The 23,094-nt window shown below is 38.6% G+C and overlaps 2 protein-coding genes across 2 annotated transcripts; one reads left to right on the top strand and one right to left on the bottom strand.

The window, feature by feature from the left end:
- Positions 106–4,824, bottom strand: LOC109232948 (putative proline-rich receptor-like protein kinase PERK6). The gene is made up of 9 exons (XM_019398649.1): positions 4,674–4,824; positions 3,943–4,477; positions 2,526–3,137; positions 2,147–2,233; positions 1,890–1,960; positions 1,642–1,718; positions 1,345–1,486; positions 1,078–1,239; positions 106–734 (listed from the first exon to the last, which is right to left on the bottom strand). Exons 2-9 carry the CDS (start codon positions 4,394–4,396, stop codon positions 513–515), a joined length of 1,827 nt encoding a protein of 608 aa, XP_019254194.1. The 5' UTR covers positions 4,397–4,477; positions 4,674–4,824; the 3' UTR covers positions 106–512.
- Positions 5,896–6,801, top strand: LOC109233821 (uncharacterized protein At1g08160-like). The gene has a single exon (XM_019399681.1). It carries the CDS (start codon positions 6,015–6,017, stop codon positions 6,618–6,620), a length of 606 nt encoding a protein of 201 aa, XP_019255226.1. The 5' UTR covers positions 5,896–6,014; the 3' UTR covers positions 6,621–6,801.

Raw genomic sequence — 23,094 nt, 5'->3', positions numbered from 1 at the left:
AAAGATAGCAATCAAACAGTAAGTAGTAATAGCAATCTAAGAATAAAAAGATATCATACTAACATTGATATTACCGGTAGGGAAAAGAAAAAGGGAAGTGCACTATTGTTGTCTTAAATTCCAAAACAGAACAAAATTGCTCAACTTATAAACAAACTTAAATTATAAAATTACTATGTCATGCTGCTTCTAACGAGCAGATATATACATCTACCACCATCAGTCTAATCTATGTTTCATGGTGGAAGTATATATACAAAAAACTAGTTTTCAGTACCTAAAGCCTCCTTCAACTCCTTGAATGAAGGTACTTCTTGTGTCTACAATAAATAAAATGAAGTAACGCTATTACAATAACAATACCATATCCAGTTTAATCCTATAAGTGGGGTCTGGGGAGGGTAGTGTGTACACAGGCCTTACCCCTACCCTGTGGAGGTAAAGAGACTGTTTACGCTATTATCTCTTTAAATTTAAACTCTACTCATCTATGTTCCACGAGGACAAAGTTCTTAAGCTTCACCTCTGGAATGGACAAATTCACCAGTCGATCCATGTTCACTATTTGTGAATTCTTCACTTGATATTTCAGATTTCTTGACCTTTTTAATATCATATGAACGTCCATCACATTCAGAACTTTCCCCTGATCCAGGTATTCCACTATGACCTGGTGTTGATCCTTTATTTAAATCATCCAATAAAGAAACATCACCTTCCAAAGTACGTACAATCTGCAAATTTATGATCAATCATCAACAAACTATTTCTAATACTCGTATATTATATGACACACATCTCTTTTTACTAAATTAGAAAATCAAAATCACTATTAAAATGTGATTTTTATGTTAATTTGAGTACAGTCAAACCTCTCTATAACAGTCTCCTTTGTTCCGATGTTTTTTTGGCTCCTATAATGAAGTGTTGTTATAGAGAACATATATTGTAACATAACATGAAAAATGGTTCCAAAGAAAACTTGGTTGTTATAGTGAAGTGTCGTTATAGAGGATGACCGTTATAGAAAGGTTTGACTGTACTAAAGAAAATATATATATTGGACAAGAGACTTACTTGACTCATTTTTGGACGTCTTCTAGCAGAATGTCTGATTGATGCAGCAGCACAAGTAACCATGCATAACATTTGCTGGGCATCAAATTTTCCTTCCAAGCGTAAATCTATTAATTCATCATAATTTCCACCCTCTGTTGCACGATTGAGAATTGGCCTAGCCTGGATGCACGTAAATATAAATATATAAATTATTAATTTAATATAAAGTAATTTAAACTAATTAAGGAATTTTGTTTCAAGCAGCAAAACTGAAAATATATATACCCAATCAACTAAATTGTCACCGTCACTGTTGACATCTATAGGACGACGTCCAGTTATAAGTTCCAGAAGCATAATACCATAAGAATATACATCAGATTTTTCTGTCAGTTTTCCAGTCGAAGCATATTCGGGTGCAAGGTACCTATATGTTGAAATAAAACAAAAAAAATTCAAGTTTAGTTCAATCTCTTCAATCTATTGTGGACAATATTAAAGTTAAGTCAAATAATTTCGAACAAGAAGTTTTTGTTATTCTTAAATGAAAACTAAAACAAAAAAGATATATCATATATTTACCCAAAAGTTCCCATTATACGGGTAGACACATGAGTAAAGTTATCTGCTGAAAGCTTAGCTAGCCCAAAATCAGCCACCTGATAATAAAAATGTTTGTTAAATCCGTAATAGAGCTGAACATTCTATAAGCGAAAGGGAAATCCTCAATAAAATATTTTGAAATTAAAATTAAAATATAAATTTATATGAAAAATGCCACATAAATTGTGACAGGGAAGTATACGTATTATTGTTATTTTGTTTTCTACCTTGGCTTCAAAGTTGTTGTCCAGTAGGATATTTGCACCTTTAATGTCTCTGTGGATAATGCGAGGGTCGCCTGCAATTTATATAAAAAAGTAGAGTTATATATATTGACGGTGTAAAGATTTCTTATACTATCCATATATTTAATTTTACATATTAAGGATTTAACTTGAACTCTTTATAAAGATTACTTAGCCACGAGGGGGAAAATTAAATATTTCAATTATCTAGAGGGAAAACGATAAATAATCAAACTTACAATCTTCATGAAGATAAGCAAACCCTTTAGCTGCCCCTATTGCAATTTTAATCCTCGTAGGGAAATCCATTACTGGGTTACCAGGTCCTACACAAGGATGTAAAAAGAGATTAATTTTAAAGAACGGACTAACATATTTGAAAATAATAATTTAACTAAATAAGAATATTACAGTTTAAAAGTGTGTTTGGTACGATGAAAGCCATTTTTCATTGAAGATATTTTTTGAAAAAGTATGTTTTCCTTGAAAATGTTTTCTGGTTAGAAAAAACACCAGAAACTTACTTTTTCATGAAAAATATTTTCGCGAAAAATGACTTCTGTCATACTAAACACAATGTCATACTAAACACAATGTTACGTAATGTTAACATCGTACCATGAAGGTGATATTCAAGAGTGTTGTTAGGAACAAACTCATAGACTAACATCCTTTGAGATCCAGCAATACAATAACCAACTAAAGATACAAGATGTCGATGATGTACACGACTTATAATTTCAACCTCAGCTTGAAATTCTCTTTCTCCTTGTCCACTATTAGATTTTAAACTTTTTACAGCTATCTCTTTACCATTAGGTAAAACCCCTTTATGTACAAATCCAAAACCACCTTGTCCAAGAAGATTAGCCTTAGAAAATCCTCCAGTTGCAGTTACTAAATCATCATAAGTTAAACTGCTTTGGTTAAAACCAAATGACATATTTGTTGGGCTTTGAGGTGGCAAATTCGGAGGTTTTCGTTTTTGTTTTTGTTGTTGTTGTGTACCGGAGAAATTAGCAGAGCTCGTGTTGCTACGTTGTGTGCCAGAGAAATTAGCAGAGCTCGTATTGCTCATTGGTGGCGGTGGTGGTGGTGGTGCTATTGGCCAACTATATTCTGAGCTTACACCAGCACTGTTAGTTGGAGGGGGTATTTTAACAACATGTTCTGAAGATTGGACATTGTTGTTGTTCCAATTCCCTTGTTCATTGTTATAATAGTCACCACCTGTACAAATTAATATATGAAAACATTGGTTTAGAGGCCAAAGCAAAAAATGGCAATAATAAGATAAGCTAACAAGAAAACTCGGTGCACGAAGCGTCCCGCGTGCATGTAAGATTCGAGGAAGTGCTGCACTCCAAGGAGTGTGATGTAGGCAGTCTACCTTGATGCAAGCATCAATGACTGATTTCACGGCTCGAACCCGTGACCTATAAGTCACACGGAGACAACTTTACCATTGCTCCAAGGCTCCCCTTCTAAAGAATTATCTACTTCGATTTATTTACACTAGAACGTCATGTACCTTATTTTTCATATTACTAATTTCACTTATTATGAGTCGCTAAACTTAATAATCTTTTAAATTATATGACTTGGCGGTATAAAAAACTTTTATATTGTCAATGTAAAATGGTTAAATTCTTAAGCACAACAATAATGCACTTGATTGATATGCTTTCCATTATTTAAGCATTGAATTTGATTTTTTTTTATTTTTGTGCCAAACAGAACTACAATAGTTGTGTGAGACCTCTTTTTTGTCTCATAATTTAATGGACCCAAAATTTTGTGGACCCAAAAGTGTAAGATATGAGTCCGCATATGAGATAAAAAGAGGTCTCACACAACTAATGTCAATTGTGTGAGGCACACCATAAAACTTTTAATTGAATTCAATAAACTGGCTGAAAAAAGAAGAAGTTAAAAATATCAATTTATATAGCTAAAATATGGTGTCAGAAAAAAAAATATATCAACATAACAATATATATAAGGTAATTAGAGATGAAAAGAGCAAGATTTATACCTTTGGCTCTATAAGAATTGTCCCTGTAGAAGCCCATTTGATCACGTGGCCTTCTTCTTTTCCTTTTACAGCAAGATATTACGAAAACTAGCATAACAAGAAGTAATAGTCCTGCTGCTGCAGCAATTCCTATAAGTATTGCTTTCTCATGATTATTGTTACTATCATTTGAAGAATGTTTTGGTAGTGGTGGTGACTTATGTCTTGAATGAGAGTCAGGTGGGGATGGGGGTGGCGGCGGCGGCGGCGGCGGTGGAGGGGGCGGAGGTGGTGGCGGGGGTGGAGGGGATTGCGATCCTCCCTTAGATGAATCAGACGAATGTTGGGAGTTGTTATTGTCGTTACTGTTATTATTGTTATTATCATTGTTGTTGTTATTGTTATCGTTAGAAGAAGAATTATAACTATCTGCAGAAGGTGGACTAGTTGATGAATCGTCGTTATATGAAGACATTTTTTACGAGGCCCTAGTTAATCCTATAGGTAAAAGAACAACATCGTATAGATCCTTGCCACTCTCCCAAAATAATCAATCCTGTTAAAGAAATCATGAAACTAATTAATCACATGTAAAAACATGCAACTATATTCGATTATCATAAAACATCATCAAATTTTTCATTAACAATGAATATGAGGCATCGTAATAATAATATATAAATCAAAGATTAAGAATGTTAACTAAGAATTAGAGAGAAATTAAGAAGAAGAAAAAGAAGAAGAGGTGATACCTTTAGGAGAAGGGCAGGGAGGATTCTCAAAGGAAAGAAAGGAGAAAACATGTTTACGTGATAATAGTTTTTTCTTAACAAAGCAACTACGAGTCGTCTTTTCCTTCCTCATATCCCTCCTAAAGTTAAGGACTAATTACTATTTTTTTCTTTATTACTACTAATATCTTAAGGGGAAATGACGGTTATGGTCCATATATATGAGTAATTATTAGTACTTTATTCCTATTTTGACCCATGTGTTATACAACGACATTTAACCTTTGATTAAACCAAGTGTGACAAGAGGGGCTGCTCAGATGGTCAGCACCCCACCTACGACCCCGGGGTCGTAGGTACGAGTCACCAAATAATTTTTTAATTTTTGGCAAGGTCTTGATTCAGATGTAAAATCCCGTTTCGTTGCTGTAATGTATTTTTTATAGGTTATATTATATAGTACTATATATTATAGTAGTATGTCGTATGCTCCTGAAAACGAAAAACCAAAAACCATAAGTGGGGAAACTAAACAAAAAAAAAATGACTACATGATTAAAAGAAGTGTTTTTTCGCATTTTTTAGATCATAGCAAACTTTTCCGTTAATGAAATTATTTTCTGTCTAGTTTGAGGGCATGCATAGCCATATCTATCAAATTAACATCTTTAAGAATAACTTTAGAGAGATGGTTTTCGAATAACTTGTTAACTAAGCATGTATTATATATATCAACAAGATATATAGTACTCCATACGCACCCTTTCTTGTCTTTTTTCTTCATGCAAGATAAGAATATTCATGCAATAATCACACTGTGTCTTTATGAGTTAACAATGAAAAGATATGCTTCAATAGGATAACAAAAGTTATTACAGAAAAAAGTAAAAGGACGACACATATTCATTGGATAATTGGAGTTGGCAATCAGAGGCGGAGTACGGATTTGCAGTTATGGTTTCGGGAATCTAATTTGTTTAAGTTACTGGGTTCTAAATTAATAAATCGTATATAGTCGATGAATTTCTTAAGACAGATACATCGTTTGGACAAAAGCTACTGGGTTCGATCGAATCCATAGGTCGTGCTCTAACTCCGCCCCGGTTGGCAACTCTAAGATCTCTTGAGTTACAGTCAAGGAACCAAAAGCCTAAAGAAAAAGAAGACATAGCTGTCACACCTTTAACCTTTTATCTTCTTTTCCCTACATAATAGGGCAAGAACTTTGAAATTAGAAAAATGTACAGTAGCTTCTCCATATATGAAAGTTCTCTAGTTTTTCTTTCGTATATAATTAGTTACATTGATCAAAATTTTGATCAATTGTAGCAACTTCTTCGTTCCACAATCTCCACCGTCAAAATGCCCGTTATGACCGCACCACCGCCACGAAACGGCGCCAAGCCACGGCGGCTCAGCCCGTTGAAATGCATAGCCCTTATACTCTTAGCCCTAATCGTTATCGTTGGCATAACAATACTTGTCATTTGGTTAGCAGTGAAGCCACGTAAACCAGTTTACTCAATTGAAAATGCTTCATTGCATGGCTACAACATGACCAAAAATGAACATTTGTATGGAAATTTCAACTTCACGTTAAAAGCTTTCAATACCAATAGTAGGGTTTCCATATATTACGACAGTATTGAAGTGAAACTGTTTTACAACTCACAACAAATTGCTTTCAATAATGTGGAACCATTCTTTCAGCCTCGTCGTAACATTACTTATTTGGACCTTTTCCTTCCGGCGAAAGACGTGGCGTTGTACGGCGATGTTGCTCGTGATTTGAAGATGGAGAGGACGGCCGGAGCTGTGCAAATGGTGATCAAAGTTAGGGCTAAGATAAGGTTTAAGGTGGGAATTTGGAAATCTAGTCATCGGAAGTTGAAGCTTTTGTGTAAACCTATGGTGCCTGTTTCTTCAACAAAGAGTTCTCAAACCACCACTTGTCACGTGGACTTATAAGTTGTTTTTTTTTTGTATGGTGCATGTCAATTGTTTGTTCTTTTTTCTATTCATGAACTTTTGTGATGAGTTTTTGTAATCCATTTTATCGTTTTCATTGAAATTTTTCATTTGAATGTGTGATATATGTAATGGTTCGGAATCTCTTTTCAATTTATATATAAGCTATTTTTGAGCTAGACCACTTGATTAAAAGAGTTACAGATCTCAAATAACTAATCCCTCTATCTACTTTTTCCTTTTATTACATTGGGTATATTATCCAAGAAAATGGGGAGATTGACGAAGATGTTACACACCGTATTGGAGCGGGGTGGGTGAAGTGGAGGCTCGCATCCGGTATTTTATACGATAAAAATGTGCCACCTAAACTTAAAGACAAAATCTATAGAGTAGTGGTTATACTGACTATGTTGCACACAGGGCTGAGTGTTGGCCAATCAAGATCTCGCATGTCCAGAAGACGAAAGTAGTAGAAATGAGGATGTTGAGATGGATGTGTGGGCATACCAGGACGGATATGATCATAAATGAAGATATTCGGGCTAAAGTGGGAGTTTCCTCGGTAAAGGACAAGATGCGGGAAGCTAGGCTTAGATGGTTTGGGCATGTCAGGAGGAGAAACACAGATGCCCCGGTTAAGAGGTGTGAGAGATTGGCCCTATTGGGCTAAGAAGAGGTAGAGGTAGGCCAAAGAAGTCGGGGTGTACATGGACCGGGTTGGTTCGACTTTATCAAAACCAAATCAAACCAACTATATCGGGTTTTTAAATTTATATATCAAAGCAAACCAACAAAAGTCGGGTTTTTCAATATTGGATTTTTCGGGTTTCTTGGATTTTTTCCGATAAGCTTATACTCCAAAATATTTCTTTAGTATCTTTCTTTTGAGCCTTTGCTCACATCTGAAGAATGTTGCACAAGATCTTTAATGTTGTAGGCTTACTTCTTTTTCTTCCAGTATAGAATGGACAATGATAAACTTTACCAGAAATCATTTCCTTGCCATAACCTTCCTTTAATCTTTGATACCAATTATCATCGTATTCTTCTATCTCTGATGAAATCTTTCAAAAAAAACCTAAGCCCAACAATAGAATAGGATAATCCATCAAAACATGCAAACTGAATGTGTACAATTATGCTGCTTACAACCATATGTGAACGATTACTTCCAGCAAATTCAAGAAAAGATAGAAGTACCAAGAGATTTACTCATTCCTTTGAACCATTTGCTAAATTCTTACACCTTATGTAACGACCCGACCAGTCGTTTTGAGCCCTAGCGCGCCGTTCAGCAGTTCGAGGCCATGAGCAGCTTCAATTCAGGCATTTTGACTTGTACGCGTGGTCGGAATTAAATTTCGGGAAGTTCGGAGTTGACTTGGAGAGGAAATTCTCATTTCGGAAGCTTTGAGTTGAGAGAATTGACTAGGATTAGATTTCAGAGTAAACGACCTCGGAATCGGGATCTGAAGGTTCCAGCAGGTTCGTATGATGATTTCAGACTTGGACGTATGCCCGGATCGGGTTTTGGGTGACCGGGAGCGTTTCGGCGCCTATTGTGGAAGTTAGCATTTTGGAAGAATTTTTATAAGTTTGGGTTGAAGTGCATTTCAGTGTTATCGATATCCATTTGGGACTTCGAGTCCGGGAGTAGCTCCGTATGGTGATTCTGGAGTTGGGAGCGCGATCGGAAGTGAATTCAGATGTCAGTGGAGCATTTTTGGAGCCATTTGGTTAAGGATAGAAATTTGAAGGTTTTTGAGAGGTTTGGCTAGAGGTGGACTTTTTGATATCGGGGTCGGAATCCGATTCCGAAAGTTGGAGTAGGTCCGTAATGTCGAATATGACTTGTGCGCAAAATTTGAAGTCAATCGGACGTGATTTGATAGGTTTAAACATCGAAAGTAGAAATTTGAAATTCTAAAGTTCATAAAGTTTGGATTGGAGGTCGATTCGTGGTTTAAGCGTTGTTTGATATGATCTGAGGCCTCGAGCAAGTCCGTAACGTGTTTTTGGACTGGTTGGTATGATTGGTTGGGGTCCCCGGGGGCCTCGGGTGGATTCCGGGTGGTTAACGGATCGAATTGGAGCTTGAAGGATGAGCTGAAGGGGTCTGGTTGCTGGTATAACCGCTTCTGCGGAGGGTTCACCGCAGAAGCGGCCCCGCAGAAGCGAGGAATTGAACCGCAGAAGCAGTTAGATGTGAAGGGAGCAGAGGCCGCAGGTGCGAAGGAATTATGGTACCTGCGTGATCGCAGTTGCGGTCAGTGCGGCGCAGAAGCGGAAAGGGGCCGGCCAGGTTGGGACCGCAGATGCGGTCATTTTGTCGCAGATGCGTGACCGCACCTGCGGAAGAGGAAGCGCAGATGCGCAAGCGGAGCCCAGGAGGAGGATCGCAGATGCGGATGGAAGCTCGCACCCGCGGGACCGCAGAAGCGATCAAGTGACCGCTGGTGCGGAACTGCTGGAGACAGAATGGTTCTTTTAAAAATTGGGGGTTTGGTCATTTTCCCCCATTTTTCATTAGGTGTGGGCGATTTTGGAGAGCTTCAAGTGGGATTTTTCATCATCAACGACAAGGTAAGCTAATCCCACCTATCTTGAGTTAAATATATCGATTATGTATGGATTTTAGCATGTAAATTGGTAGAAACTTGGGGGTTTAAGGAAAACCTAGAAAATTGATATTCTTGGAATTTGACCACGATTTTGGGTATGAAATTGAGAGTAAATTATATATTTGAGTTCATGGAGTCATGGCTAAGCTTAATCTTTGATAATTTTCGGAATCCGGGCACGTGGGCCCGAGGGCGATTTTGTTAAATTTTCGATCGGGGTTAGGAATTGTTATAAATTGGATTAATATGAGTAGTTTATCGTATATTAATGAATTTGCATAATCATTAACTAGTTTTGGAGTATTTATCATCGATTCAAGTCTTCGGAAGGGTGTGGAATGCCTGTTATGGATCTCCGGAGCGAGGTGAGTCTCCTTTCTAACCTTGTAAGAGGGAATTGTCCCCATAGGTAAAATAATTGGTTATGTGCTCCTATTTGTGGGGGCTACGTACGCACGAGGTGACGAGAGTCCGTGCGTAGCTACTAATATGTGTAAGTCCGGGTAGTCTAGGACCCAAAAGCATGCTATACTTGGAATAATTGCAATCTTATTGATAGTTGAATTTCTTAAATCCTATCGAGTAAATAAATTTCTAATGGGATAAATGTTCCCCGTAAAATTCTTAATTTGCTGTTTGAGCATGTCTTTCTATGTGTACCTGCGTCGCATGTATGGTACGCGAGCAGGGTGATTGTTTATTTAAATTTGACCGCGTCGCATGTATGATTCGCGAGCGTGGTAATAGATGCATCTATGGTTCGTGCCGCTCGATCCTCGGCAATGCACATTTTACATTTATGTTGGATCGGGTCGTACGACCTAGGCATGAGTTGCGCATGTTTCTATTGCTTGCCTTGAGATTTATTGATATTGTTATCTGCTCTCCCCGATTTGAGAAAATTGTTAACTAATTGTTTACCTGTTTAGTAATTCACTTGAATCTACTGTTGTTCTTAATAAATCCGTGAGTCATCGCATTAATAATATTATTACTGGACCTTTAGTAAGTGTCGAAGTTGCCATCTCGTCTCTACTTCTTCGAGATTAGGCGGGATACTTACTGAGTACACGTTGTTTTTGTACTCATACTACACTTCTGTGCATTTTTGTTGTACAGGCACATGTACTTCTAGTGGTCTACTGGGCGTAGCAGCATGGATGATACTGGGACTAGGTGAGCTGCATTACTCGAGGCGACCCGCAGCTAGTATAGTCTCTTTCAATGTATTGTATTTACTTTCTGCCCAATTATATTCTGGACGGATGTTGTATTGTATTATTTCTTAGAAATAGCTCATGCACTTGTGACACCGGGTTCTAGGGATGTCTATGGGTTTATTCAGAATTTTAAAAGTTGTCAAAGGTTTCATTTTCTTATTCAGTGAAATTTACTATGTATAGCTTAAACGTATAAAAGGAGATATTTCAGAAATATTTAAAACGAGAATTTAATTAAGTAATTTGGTTGGCTTACTGACTGCGGTGCCCGGCGCCATCACGACCCTTAGTGAATTTTGGATCGTGACACCTTAAAGTTATGCATAAATACTTTCATCATCTTTAAGAAAAGATACAAGTGCACCGGATATTTAGTCATTCCTTACAACTTAAATCATTGGTGATAATATGCGAATGTGATAATCCATTTTGTGTTACAATCTCAATGCTAAAAAGGATTCAAGAGTCATAGAATTACAGCCAAAAGTCATAGAAATACCTGAAACATTTTCAAATAGTTACAGCCAAGAGTCATAGAATTACAGCTAAGAGTCATAGACTGCCAAAAAGATAAACTGCAAATTATATTGCACTCTACATACGCATTATCACCAACATTTTAAGAGTAGACACTACAGCCAAGAGTCATAGAAAATAAACAAAAAGAGAATATATTAAACTCTAAGAAGTTGGGCATCTTAATCCAGAGGAGCATGTTCCAGAATGCTAGTAAAGGCATAATGACCCAAATGCCAATCTTTGGGAGATCCATTGCAGTTCCATCCTTTTCCTTGGGGTAATCTTTTGTAATACCTGAAACATTAGTAAATAATCAAATACTTTAGGCTCAACAGAAAAGTTATAGACAAAAGTAAAGAAACTAATAGAACCTCTTTTAATTACCTTGAAGTAGTCAAGATTCCAAAAATAGTCCTGGAGCAAATTGTAGTTAACTGTCCCTCTAATCAATCCTCAAAGGTGAGTCTGGATATGCTGAAATAAAACAACAATTAACATATTCAATATTAAGTAATACACAAAAATAACTATATTCATTGCGAATAAAAGATAAATTATTACCTTCTTCAACTTGCTCAATTTTCTTGACTTCCTCCAACAAGTCTTCAAACTTGTATTCCTTGGAAGGTGACCGTATCGATTGTTGGGTACAAAAGAGCTTCTACTGTTTTTAGTAATAAAGAACTCCGATAAGAATCAAGAACTCGACCACCTGTACTAAAATCTGACTAAGATGCAACAGTAAAAATAGGAATAGGAAGAACATCCCTTGCAATCTTTGAAACTATTGGATATTTACTAGATGAAGCTTTTCACCATGCCAAGATATTAAAATTCTTGGTCTTCACCACATCATCCATCAAGTATATCTCAAGATCAGACTTTTTCTTAATATCTCCCTCCTCTTCCAAAAGTTTCTCCCACTTAGATTGCAACAAATCACCAGCTTCACTCATACTAATATCACTTCCAATATTGTCATAAGAAGCCTCAGAGAAAGATTCATTATAGCTACTATATAAGCGAGTCAAAACACTTAGGACATCTTTAGACTTTAATCTTCCCAACAAAGAACCATATGCATTGGTAAGAATGAAGCTCACATACTTCATCTTGTATCTAGGATCCAACACAACAGCAACAAGCAACAACATATTCATATCCTCAAACTTACCCCAATATTTCTCAAGCTTACGTTTCATCCTTCCCGCCATATCAATCAAAATAAGATCATCACTTTTTGTATACTTAATAATGGCATTTCGAAGATTGAAAAATTCATGGAAGAAAGAGTTGGAAGTAGCATATAAACTGCCTGAAAATTTCAAAGTTGTCTGATAGAAAATGTTAAGAAACTTGATAAAATCTTTCACATTCTTCCAATGAACTTCCTCTTAATGCACTTATTTCTCGACAATACTTTTGGTACTTATTGTGAGCACGTGATTTTTGCCCTATATGAATTACTCCCATAATTTCAAAACAAAATAATTTCTCTTCATTATTTGCAATTTTGTGAATTTTGTGGCATTTTTGTTAATTGTTTGCATTTGTCTGTGCATTTTTATTTTTGTTTAATTAATGAAAAACAAAAAAAAATTAGAAAAGATATGTGCATTTGCATTTAGGATCCTATTTTATATTTTTAGGTTAATTAGTTAATCAATTGTGGCAGATATGAAAGAAAATAACAAAAATAGTTTATTTTGCATTTTTGGCCTTTCAATTTCGAATTTTATAGTTTTCTTTAATTTAGGACTTAGTTAATTTTGGAAAATGCAATTAGTATTAATTTTGTTTTAAGAGTTAAATCAGGTTTTATTTTTGTAATTAACAAAATCCGAAAAAAAAGAGAGAAAAAGAAAAGAAAATGAAAAGCGAAATGGTTGATCAATTGTTTGGGCCATTTCAGGTTATTTTTTCAGGCCCAAACCATCCCTTCCCCTGAAACCCGTCCAAGCTCACCTAAAATACCCGCCCCAAATGGCCCAAAACCCATTCCCAGAATACCCGGTCCCTTCACCTCCTAAACGACCCCGTTTAATCAACTTCAGATTTGAGCCGTCGAGGTAATCTAATCCAACGGCTCTTAANTTCAATCGACCGTGAAACTAACAACACAACTCCTCCTTCGCCTCCTCATCTCAAATCCCCACCCAGTTTCCCTCAAAACTCACCGAAATTCCTCGAATCTTTGGTTGAAGTCATGAACCTAGCACCGCCACAGTTTCTCCGGTGGCGGCGCCACCACCAAACCGCACCAAAATCACACCCTATTACCACTTCGTTCCCCTTATCCAAAATCCACATTCAGTTCCTCTCAAATACCCCCAAAACCATTCGAATTTTAAATCTAGGGTTTTGAGTTCCAGAAGTCCAAGTCCTAAACTGGTGCATGAGGGTCTCTGCTCTTCTTTCTCGAGTTTTTGGTTCGTTTCGTCCCTTAATAACGCTGTCTATTTGTTCTTGCCAAGAACAAATGGTTGACGTTATGTGGAACGAAGTCAGAGGTTCGAGTCCCGGGTTCGATTCTGTTCAACTAGGTAAGTTCTTCTTCATTCCTTATGACTTTCTTTCAATTGATTCATCTTCCTCCTCATCCCTTTTCCCTTAGGCTGAAAAATTCATGTGGGTGTTCTGGGTTCGAACCAAGTCCTCTTTCTGTTCTCCTATTAATTGAACTATATAAATTTCTTGATCCGCTTGTTTTGTTGTTTTAATTTCTGTGATTAATAAGCTTAAATGTTTTATTTTCAGTTAATTTAGGTTTAAATTTGTTTAAATCATGTTTAGTTTAATTGCAATAAGTTTTGTGATTGTGTTTCTGTTTAAGTGTTGGCTTAGTAATCCTGTGAAGGTTTGTTGTGTTTGGTTCATGGTCAATTTGTTTTCAATTGTTAAAATGTTCTGAATCTCTTTTTAAGAATTTTACCTTTTGATATGATTGAAGCCTTTGCATTTGGGTAGTCCTGTTTGTAACACTTCATGAATCTATAGAGAGGTCAATTGTAGGTCTAGAAACTTAAGGGGGTCTCAAAGGAAAGGGCAGGGGTTGTAATAACTGGTTGGGCAAAGGTTAATTTAGGCATTTCAGGTTGGGAGGGAATCTTTTCTGTTAGGGGGAAGGCTCTAGAAGATAAGATGAGCACTAGTTTGTTAAGAAGCAGGGGTTTTCAGATATTTTAGAGGGTTAAAAAGGGTAAAACAATCGAAAATAAGGGGGGTTAAAAGGGAATTGTTTAGTCAGGCCAAGGCTGCATTAGGCATGCCTATATAAAGACCCTTTACCTTTCATTTTAAGCAGCCGGGAACACTCTAATTGATATATAGAAATACAAGTTTTACTGTTTCATTAGATTCCCTCAGTGGTTTTGATTGCTTTTCAATTTCCGGAACTGTTTTGTAACCCATCCGAGCGAGAAATAGTTTAAAATTGGTCATCAAAGCCTTGGTTTTAAAGTTTGCTGGGCTGTTGTTTGTTTGAACCTGAGATATTAAGCTGTTAGATATTATTTCTGGGAATTGGAGCTGTTTTTGCTGGTTGGTGTAGTGTTGATTTCTGCTGCTGAACCTTACCCCTTTTCCATTCTCATTTCCAGGTATTACTCAGCATTATGGACATCTCTTAGATGTAATTGAAGTCTGGCTTTGGAATCTGAATAAAATGATGAGATCCATGATGAATTTCATCTCTTTTGTCCGACCTCATTTGTGCTTATAATGTTCGACCTTAGGAATGTTTTAATTAGTATAGTGATCTAACACTCATATTTGTAGTTGAATTTTGCCTGTTATTTGTTGATTCAGTATGCTTGGGATGCATCTCTTAAAAGTTACATTAATAATGCTGTGTTAGGATTCACAGGGGATAGCGTTAGGATTTCCTTAGCAAATATGAATGTTCAACGAAGTTAGAGCTTGCATACGTGTCTTTCCCTGTCATTTTTTGCTCATTTGTTAAAACAAGTCCATGTGATTGAAAAGTGGGTCTATATATTGATTTCAGGTTTTTCTTTCTTGATAATGTTTGGAGCATGTTCATCTCAACTGGAATTCACTAAGTAATTGATAGTATAAATGATATGTTTTGTATTTTACAATTAGCTGAGGCATGGGTTTAGTTGTTATTTCAGAATGGTTAATGTTAGTTTTAATTTTCTGGAACATGTTTGAATCAGTGTAGTTGCGACCGTTCATGTATGTTGAATCAAAACTTGGGCTGTAGCGCATAGCCCAATAATTCTAAAGTGCAGTGCTGTATTGTGGCATTTGTTCATTTGGGCTTCAAGTGAGCCCATTGTTCTCTTTGAGTGCATATGGACGCCTGGCTTGCGATTCGGGCTATTTTGTGGGTTTTGGATCATAAGTCCACCCTGATTGAAATTACCAGCCTCATCAGTTGGGCTAGTGCAAGTGGCCTTAGGAATTATTAGCTGGGACAACCCTATCATGCTGTTGGGCTCATGCTGGGCCCAAATGAGGCAGCCTTCATTTTTTTTTAAAAATCATTAGTTCGTTTGGGTGCTGAATTGAAGCTCAGTCGCTTTAAATAATTAACATCCTCTTGTAAGCCATTTAGAGAAATTTTAATTAGTTTAGAGACCTTTTAAGTAGAATAATTTGAGGTGCGCCATGCCGAACAAAAATAACAATTGCGTGGCCCTCGTTTTAATTAATTTTTAACTCAACCTTAGAATTCGAGGCGTGCCATTTAGCAAAATTCCATGGCCCTCGCAAAGCTAAAACGCGTAGTTGCTTTAGGCGCGCACTTTAATAATATTACCTTCCTAAACTCGAGTGCACATTTATGTGACCCAAATCCAAATCTCAACAATGTTAGATAAAATACATTGCGGACCACGGGTGCATTTGTGTGACGTGGTTCGAAACGTGTTTTTGATGATGTTGCAATCTTTCTTAAAATCAAATGGAAGCGGTTAATGATTTAAAATTGCACCATAGGCTAAAACATGTGGTAAAATCAGACAATAGGCCATTTATAACAGTTGAGCGACCGTGCTAGAACCACGGAACTCGGGAATGCCTAACACCTTCTCCCGGGTTAACAGAATTCTTTAACCGGATTTCTGGTTCGCGGACTGTAATACAGAATCAACCTTTTTCTCGATTCGGGATTTGAACCGTTGACTTGGGACACCATAAATATCCCAAGTGGCGACTCTGAATCTCTTAATAAAATAATCCTGTTTCGATTGTCCTTTAATTGGAAAAACTCCCTTTATTATACCCCTTCCGGGGGTGTAGGTAAAAAAGGAGGTGTGACAGCTCTGGCGACTCTGCTGGGGATAAGAACCCAGAACTTCTGGTTCAGGGTTCAGAATTTGAGCTTAGATTAATTGTTATATTTGGCTTTATTTATTGTCTGATTTTATTACATGTTTGGGCCTAATGTGCTAAATGTTGCTTTTTACCGCTTTGATATTATCTGAACTGTATATATAGACTGCTACGAAACCCTTCTCTTCTCCCTCCCGAGGAGTGCACGCTGGTCGTGACTTCTTTCCGTTAGTGTCATTTCCCAAATAGAACGAGGTTCGGACAAGTTGCAAAGCCGGAGGATCTTTTGGTTACCGGTACGCAGCCCCCCCTCGGCTCGAGTTGTCCGCTCGGGTAAGCCGGGTCTAGAACAAATAACCCAGGTTTTAAACCTAGAATAACTCAGCCTCATGCCGGATCCCTAGTAGGAACGCTTATCTGCATCATGTGCATTTGACTTAGGGGACTCAACACAGGGGTTGAGTCCGTCTAGGATAGGTGTACCCAAAATAACAGACCATCCTGATGCATCCTACTTGTGCATTTATTGATTCGGATTTGCATGTTGACCGGCTGTTTGAATAAAAGGGGAGAATTTGAAAGAGAAAATAGCAATGTAAGGGTTAAGTGAGCTAATCACCTGTTTTGAAAGGAAAAAAACCAATGTCCAAATGGTACTGAAACTCTGCCGAATTTTTGAGAAAAATAAAAAAAAAGAAGGAAAATGTCTTGTTTTCAAAAATAGTTGGTTTTGTTTTATTTGCCCGAACTATGCCAGTTTGATTCCCACAGGGCGTGGGATACGTAGGAAACCCTCATCGGGTCCAACTTCCCTTTTGCAAAAATTAGCCCAAAAAGAGCAAAACTTTATTTTTATGGTAAATAGGTAAGGTGATGCCATTCTTGTCAAAAATAGCCGAATGTCTCTAAAAGGGCGCCGGAAGGTTGTTTTTGCAAGAACATCCACCTTTGGTCATTTTTTTAATTTTTGGCCAGTTGGCAGGCACAGCCTTAAAATCTCCTTCCCCGAAGTGCTGAAAGGCCGTATTTGCAACAACTGGGTTTTAGTTTGAAATAAACTTTTTGAAAAAATGGTGTTATTCTTCTTGAGTCAAAATGAGTCGTAGTTTTTCCTTTACTTAAAATCACTTGAATAAATTGTGCAGAATGAGCACGGGTCAAGGTTTGTCAGTAACAATCATGAACAAGATCCCTTTGAAATTGCATATGTGGTGGGAGGATTTGGGCAAATCGGAGCAAGATAAGGTCAAGCTACATTTGGGAGGTCTCACTGGTTTGCTGAAGATAAGGCCTAGAGCAGACATCATAAAGGCATTAGTTACGTTTTGGGACCCAGCTCACAACGTCTTGCATTTCTCGATTTTTGAACTCACACCCACCTTGGAAGAAATAACAGGCTACATGGGAAGTACTGAAGGTCTAAGGCATAAGTATCTGATCGCTCCAAGTGCCGTTAACTCTCATAAATTCATGGATTTGCTAAAGATAAGCAAGGGAGTCCCGTATTCCGAGTTGGAGGACGGTTTTTCCACTCTACATTTTATATACCAGAAGTACGGGCATGTAGGAGGATTCAACAACCCGGAAAGCGGGGTTTGTAGCAAAGGGAACCGAGCGAAATGGGATGAGCATAGGCGTTTTGCTTTCATGGTAGCTTTCTTAGGCCTTGTGGTGTTTCCCCAGAAAGATGGAAATATTGATTTGCGGGTAGCTGGAGTCGTTAAAGTCTTGATTACCAATCCCAAAAGCACCCTTGCCCCTATGATAGTATCTGAGATATACCGAGCTCTCACAGCTTGTAGAGCTGGGGCAGATTTCTTCGAGGGATGCAATTTGCTATTACAGATGTGGATGATCGAGCACCTGTGTCACCGCCCTCAGTATATGAGTTATGGGTCCGCTGAGAAAAGTTGCATTGAAGAGTTTGACACAAGGATTTTAGGGTTCAAGTTGCCAGAAGGGTTTGGAGATTGGGTATCCCGCCTTCGCTCCATCACTGCGGGGCAAATAGAGTGGACATTAAGTTGGCTTCCCATTGAAGAAATTGTGTATATGCCCGCTACTGGTCCTTACTTCCTTCTAATGGGCCTTCGAGGCATTCAGCCTTACGCTCCATACCGTGTGATGAGACAATTGGGAAGGTGGTGCATCCAGATGAAGATCTTAGTGTTCATGCGGTCGAGGTTAGCTCCAACGGCCAATTTCATGAGGAAACAGTTCGTTCTATTTGGAACGAGTGCTAGTATTTGACAACGAACACTCGAGTGTGTGACCTATCTAGGGGCGAGGTCTCACCTGCCTATCTTGCACTGTATAGAAAGAAGAACACTGCAAGAGTTAAACCAGAAAGACCAGCCAAAGAGCCGCACATTCAGGAATTCGTTGAGGCGTCGCAAGAACAGTGGGCTTGGTTGACCAAGGAGAAAGAGTACAGGGCCAAAATAGGAGAGCTAAAAAAGCAGGTCCAGGACCTTCAGTTTGAAAATATTTTGCGAGCCGCGGCCGATGAGGGTGAAAAGAAGAAGCTAGCCAAAGAAAATGAAGCCCTTCGAGCTCAAATTCGATAAATGAAAATAGCAGCCGAAAATCCCGCTAGGAGTGTAAAGGATGAAAAGCTTATAAAGAACCTTAGGCAAAAAGTGGATGATTATGGTTTTGATTTGAACAAAGCAGAGAATGAACTAGCCAGGGCTCGAACACAATTGGCTAAGAATGCGGAAGAACGAGCACGCCTGGTTAGACAGTTAAAAGAGCAACACGACAACGGGGTTGCGGGGTTAAAGAAAAGGGTCATCACCGTCGAGAACAAAATGATCAACAAACCAAGGATTTTAAAGCTGAAAGGGAACACTGCTATGATCTAATGGCTCAGATGGAGGAAGAAGTGCAAAAGCTGCAAAATTAACATCTCCACGACACTCAGGTGTTGGAAGCCCGGAATCAGCAAATCGGGCGTTTGCTTCAGGAAAAGGGTAGGATCCGAGTGAGGGTCAGGGCAATTGCCGATTACATTGTTGTGAAGTGTCAAGAATGTGAGGATATGACCCGCACCACTTTCTTTGCGGCAGTGATGACATTTGTCCGGCAAATAATGAGTCATTTGGAAAGGCTCCAAGGGGATCTTGCATATAGGCCGGTGGCGAGGCCGAATGATGCCCCGCGGGCCACAGGAGCATTCGAGGCATTAATGTATTCGTGATCTTTGCTTGAGTCTGTGCTTTCTTGCTGTTAAAGTTTGTCAGTTTATTTTGAGTCTGTTAGTCCTTTTGAGTATGTATTTTCATCTTTTCAGAAACCCCCCTGGAACAGGTTTCCGACCAAATCAAGCCTTTAAGAATGAGAGGCCGCAGAAGAAGAAAACTTTCACTCCATTGGGAGAATCATATACTAGTCTATTCCACAGGTTGAGACAGTTGGGTATGTTGAATCCAATTGAGCCTAAACTGCCGGATCCTCCCCCGAGAAATCTTGACCACTCGGTGAATTGTGAGTATTGTTCAGGTGCTCCAGGGCATGACACAGAGAAATGCTGGCACTTGAAAATAGGTATTCAAGAGCTCATTGATACCCATCGGATCGAGGTTCAAGCCCCGGAGGCGCCCAATATTAACCAGAATCCATTGCCGGCCCATCATGAGACCAATATGATTGAGATAGTACATAAGGGAGGGGAGCCTAAGAAGCCTTCACAGACCATCATGATGATTCGGTCCAGTGAGGTCAGGCCGGTTGAAAAGTCAACAAGTGAGAAACCAGTGATTAGGTTGAGCGGGACAAACAGTGAACCATCTGCGGTAGTCAAGAAAGGGTCCTCAAGTGAGGTTGCAAGAAAAAAAGAAAGGGCAAAAGTGGTTGTGCCAGGAGTGGCGAACAAGCCTGTCGTGATTGTGGAGGGTGCCCACACAGATCCCGTCATTGTCAAGCCAGGCGCTGGGAAGCGCCCAGTAACAACAGTTCCTAGTTCTGTGGTTGATCTTGATAAAGAGTTGATTGAAAGGTTCGAGAAGTTGCTCGACGATGTGAACATGGTGGAAGTTGGAGAGGGTTGTAGCAAGGCGGACGTGCAATTTGTCGGGCCAAGTGCAAATATTAACAATTGGGAAGCTACTCCTCTCCCTACCCGGAAGGAGTTTTGGTAGTTTGCTTTGATTTTCTTTCAGTTTATCAGGATTATTCCAGGGTTGTAAGTCAGATTCTATGTTCCGTCCGTTTGGATGTATAAACCTTGTTATCTTTTGATTTTCAATGAAATGCAATTTCCCTTTTTCATCATTCTTGATAGTTTTATTTTTGTTTTTCTTTTCTTCCTTACACAGTTCTTTTTATGTTGGTTTCAATGACATGACATGCATGAGGAATCTTCGGCCCAGTTTTAAAAGCCAAGCTAATTCTGAAAAGTTGAAATCACATCCCTTCGGATTGTCGCTGAAGCCGAAATTGATGATGATGAGTGGGTCAGAACACGCCTGAGCAATTGAGTTTGAGCAATGAGAAAAGATTGGCAGCAGTGTGTCATGGCCAATTGTATCAACAGAGAATGGCAAGAGCATATAATAAGAAGGTGCGTCCACGGAAGTTTGAAGTGGGTCAGCAAGTGTTGAGACGTATCCTTCCACATCAGGCTGAGGCCAAAGGCAAGTTCGCCCCAAACTGGCAAGGGTCGTTCATCGTAACTAAAGCGTTGTCAAATGGCGCTTTGTATTTATCAGACATAGAAGGCAAGTGTGTAGAAATGGCCATCAATTCCGATGTGGTCAAGAGATACTACGTGTGATTTTCTTTGGTTAAATTGTGTTTGTTTGTACTTGGCATGTTTGAAGATTGGAATGACAAAGGCATTTTGTTCTGCTATCTAAACACTTTATCCTTTGTTACCCCTTTGAGCCTTATATTTTTTCTTTCATACCCCTCTTTCGGAATCAGTAGCAGAGATCAGAAACACAAGCGTGAAAGACAAGTAAAGAAAAGAGAAAAAAGAGAAAAGAAAAAACAAAAACAAAAAAAAAGAAGAAAAAGAAAAAGAAAGAAAAAAAAACAACAAAAAGAGAAAAGGAAGAAAGAAAAGAAAAGAAGAGAAAGTGGAAGAAAAAGAAAGGAAAAATCACAGCAACAAAGCAATTTCTATGACATGAACTACGTTCGACCTGATTCCTTTTAAGGATACGTAGGCAGCCTCACGGTTCGGTCCCATCCAAATAAAAATCCAAAAGTCCCCAAGCAAGGAAGTGGGGCAGAAGTTGCGGTTGTTGTAAGAAATTTGATTCCGAGAGTTGTAATTTTGAACCCATCTGAATTGTTCTGAGCCTTTTGATACCCTTTCTTTCTAACCCCATCCAAAAGCCCACATTACGGTCCAAAGAAAGACCTTCTAATCAGTCTTCGAGAGATGCCAAGTCGAGCAAGTAGAGGTGATTCATTTCAGGGGCAACACTCTGGTCCAAGCAGGAAAACGAAAATGAGAGAGTCTTATTGGTGAAAACCCTCGCGGGCAACGTAAGGCGACGGGAGCTGAGAGAAATCAAAAATGAGAGAGTCTTATTGGTGAAAACCCTCACGGGCACCTTAAGGCGAAAGTGAGTTGAGAGATGAACAAATGAGAGAGGTCTGTGGGTGAAAACCTTTCAGGGCACCGCAGGATAAACAAGGTTAAGGTTTGGGTAAAGAAATCAGGTTGTGGAATTCCGGGGCAACAAAGTATGGCAACTGAATGTTGGTTGGCTGGACGGGCTGGGCCGGTTAATCCAAAATGCATGTCATGATCAATGGTACCAGCTTGTTCCACTCAGATAAGTCTCTTTTCCTTTTCCTTTTAGCAAGTCGTCCATGTTTTGGATTTTCTTTATCCTTAACTCTCAAGGTCATTGCATTTCATTTCTTTTGGGGTTTTGTTCCAATGTCAGTCTTGTTCAAAGCAAATAAGAAAGGATTTAAAAGCTCACTACCAGCTTCCCAAAATTGCAAAGCACACTGCGGCCAGAACATACCAAAGATAACATGATGTAAAGTGGGATATAAGGAGTCACCGGAAGTTTCATCGGTGGAATGACTTGGTAATTTCATGGGAGATGCAAAGGTTCAGAGAAAAGGGGTTAGAGAGGTAAAACAACGGTTTGAGTATGGAACACTCGGGTCATCGAGGGTCATGAGGTTTGAGGTCAGTCAGAAAGTCAAGTGGTCCAGGGCCAGTTCAGGGGAAGCAGGTCAAAACAAAGCACGGCAACGGAAAGGCCTTCAGCAAGAATGCCATCAACTAACCACCATTTCAAACTAACAAGATTTTCCTTTGATTGAAACAGGGGCAGGAAATTTCGTTTGTTTCGGAGGAACTCTCCGTAGGGGAAGAGCAAGCACCAAACAGGTTTGATCGTAAACTTTCAGGACCCTCCTGGGAAATGTGTCTTAGTTAAATTTCAAACAATCATGAATAGCATAGTTTAGCATAAAGGAATGTAAGTTGGTTTCAAAGTTTGCATGTTTAAGATAGGATTCAATTAGGAGTTGTCAGGACCCCCCCCCCTCCCCCCGCTGAATAATGGGACCTAGCTTTAAGATTGTTGTTAGATAACAAGATGTAGCGAAAATAATACCTTTAGAAGATATAACTTAGATTTAAAAATTGTTGTCTAATTAGGAATTGTCAGGACCTTCCTGGATAATAGGATGTAGTTTTAAGACCCTCTTAGATAACAGGACTTAGCGGAAGTAATACCTTGGATTTATAATTGTCGTTTAATTAAGAGTTGTCAGGACCCCCTGGATAATAGGACCTAGCTTTCAAATTCTTAGTTATAATTGGTAGAATAATTCAGTTTA

Source organism: Nicotiana attenuata, chromosome 10 (genome assembly GCF_001879085.1).
Source record: "Nicotiana attenuata strain UT chromosome 10, NIATTr2, whole genome shotgun sequence".
Taxonomy (NCBI): Eukaryota; Viridiplantae; Streptophyta; class Magnoliopsida; order Solanales; family Solanaceae; genus Nicotiana; species Nicotiana attenuata.
Note: the sequence above shows the minus strand (reverse complement) of the source record. Positions and strands in the feature narration are given on the sequence as shown.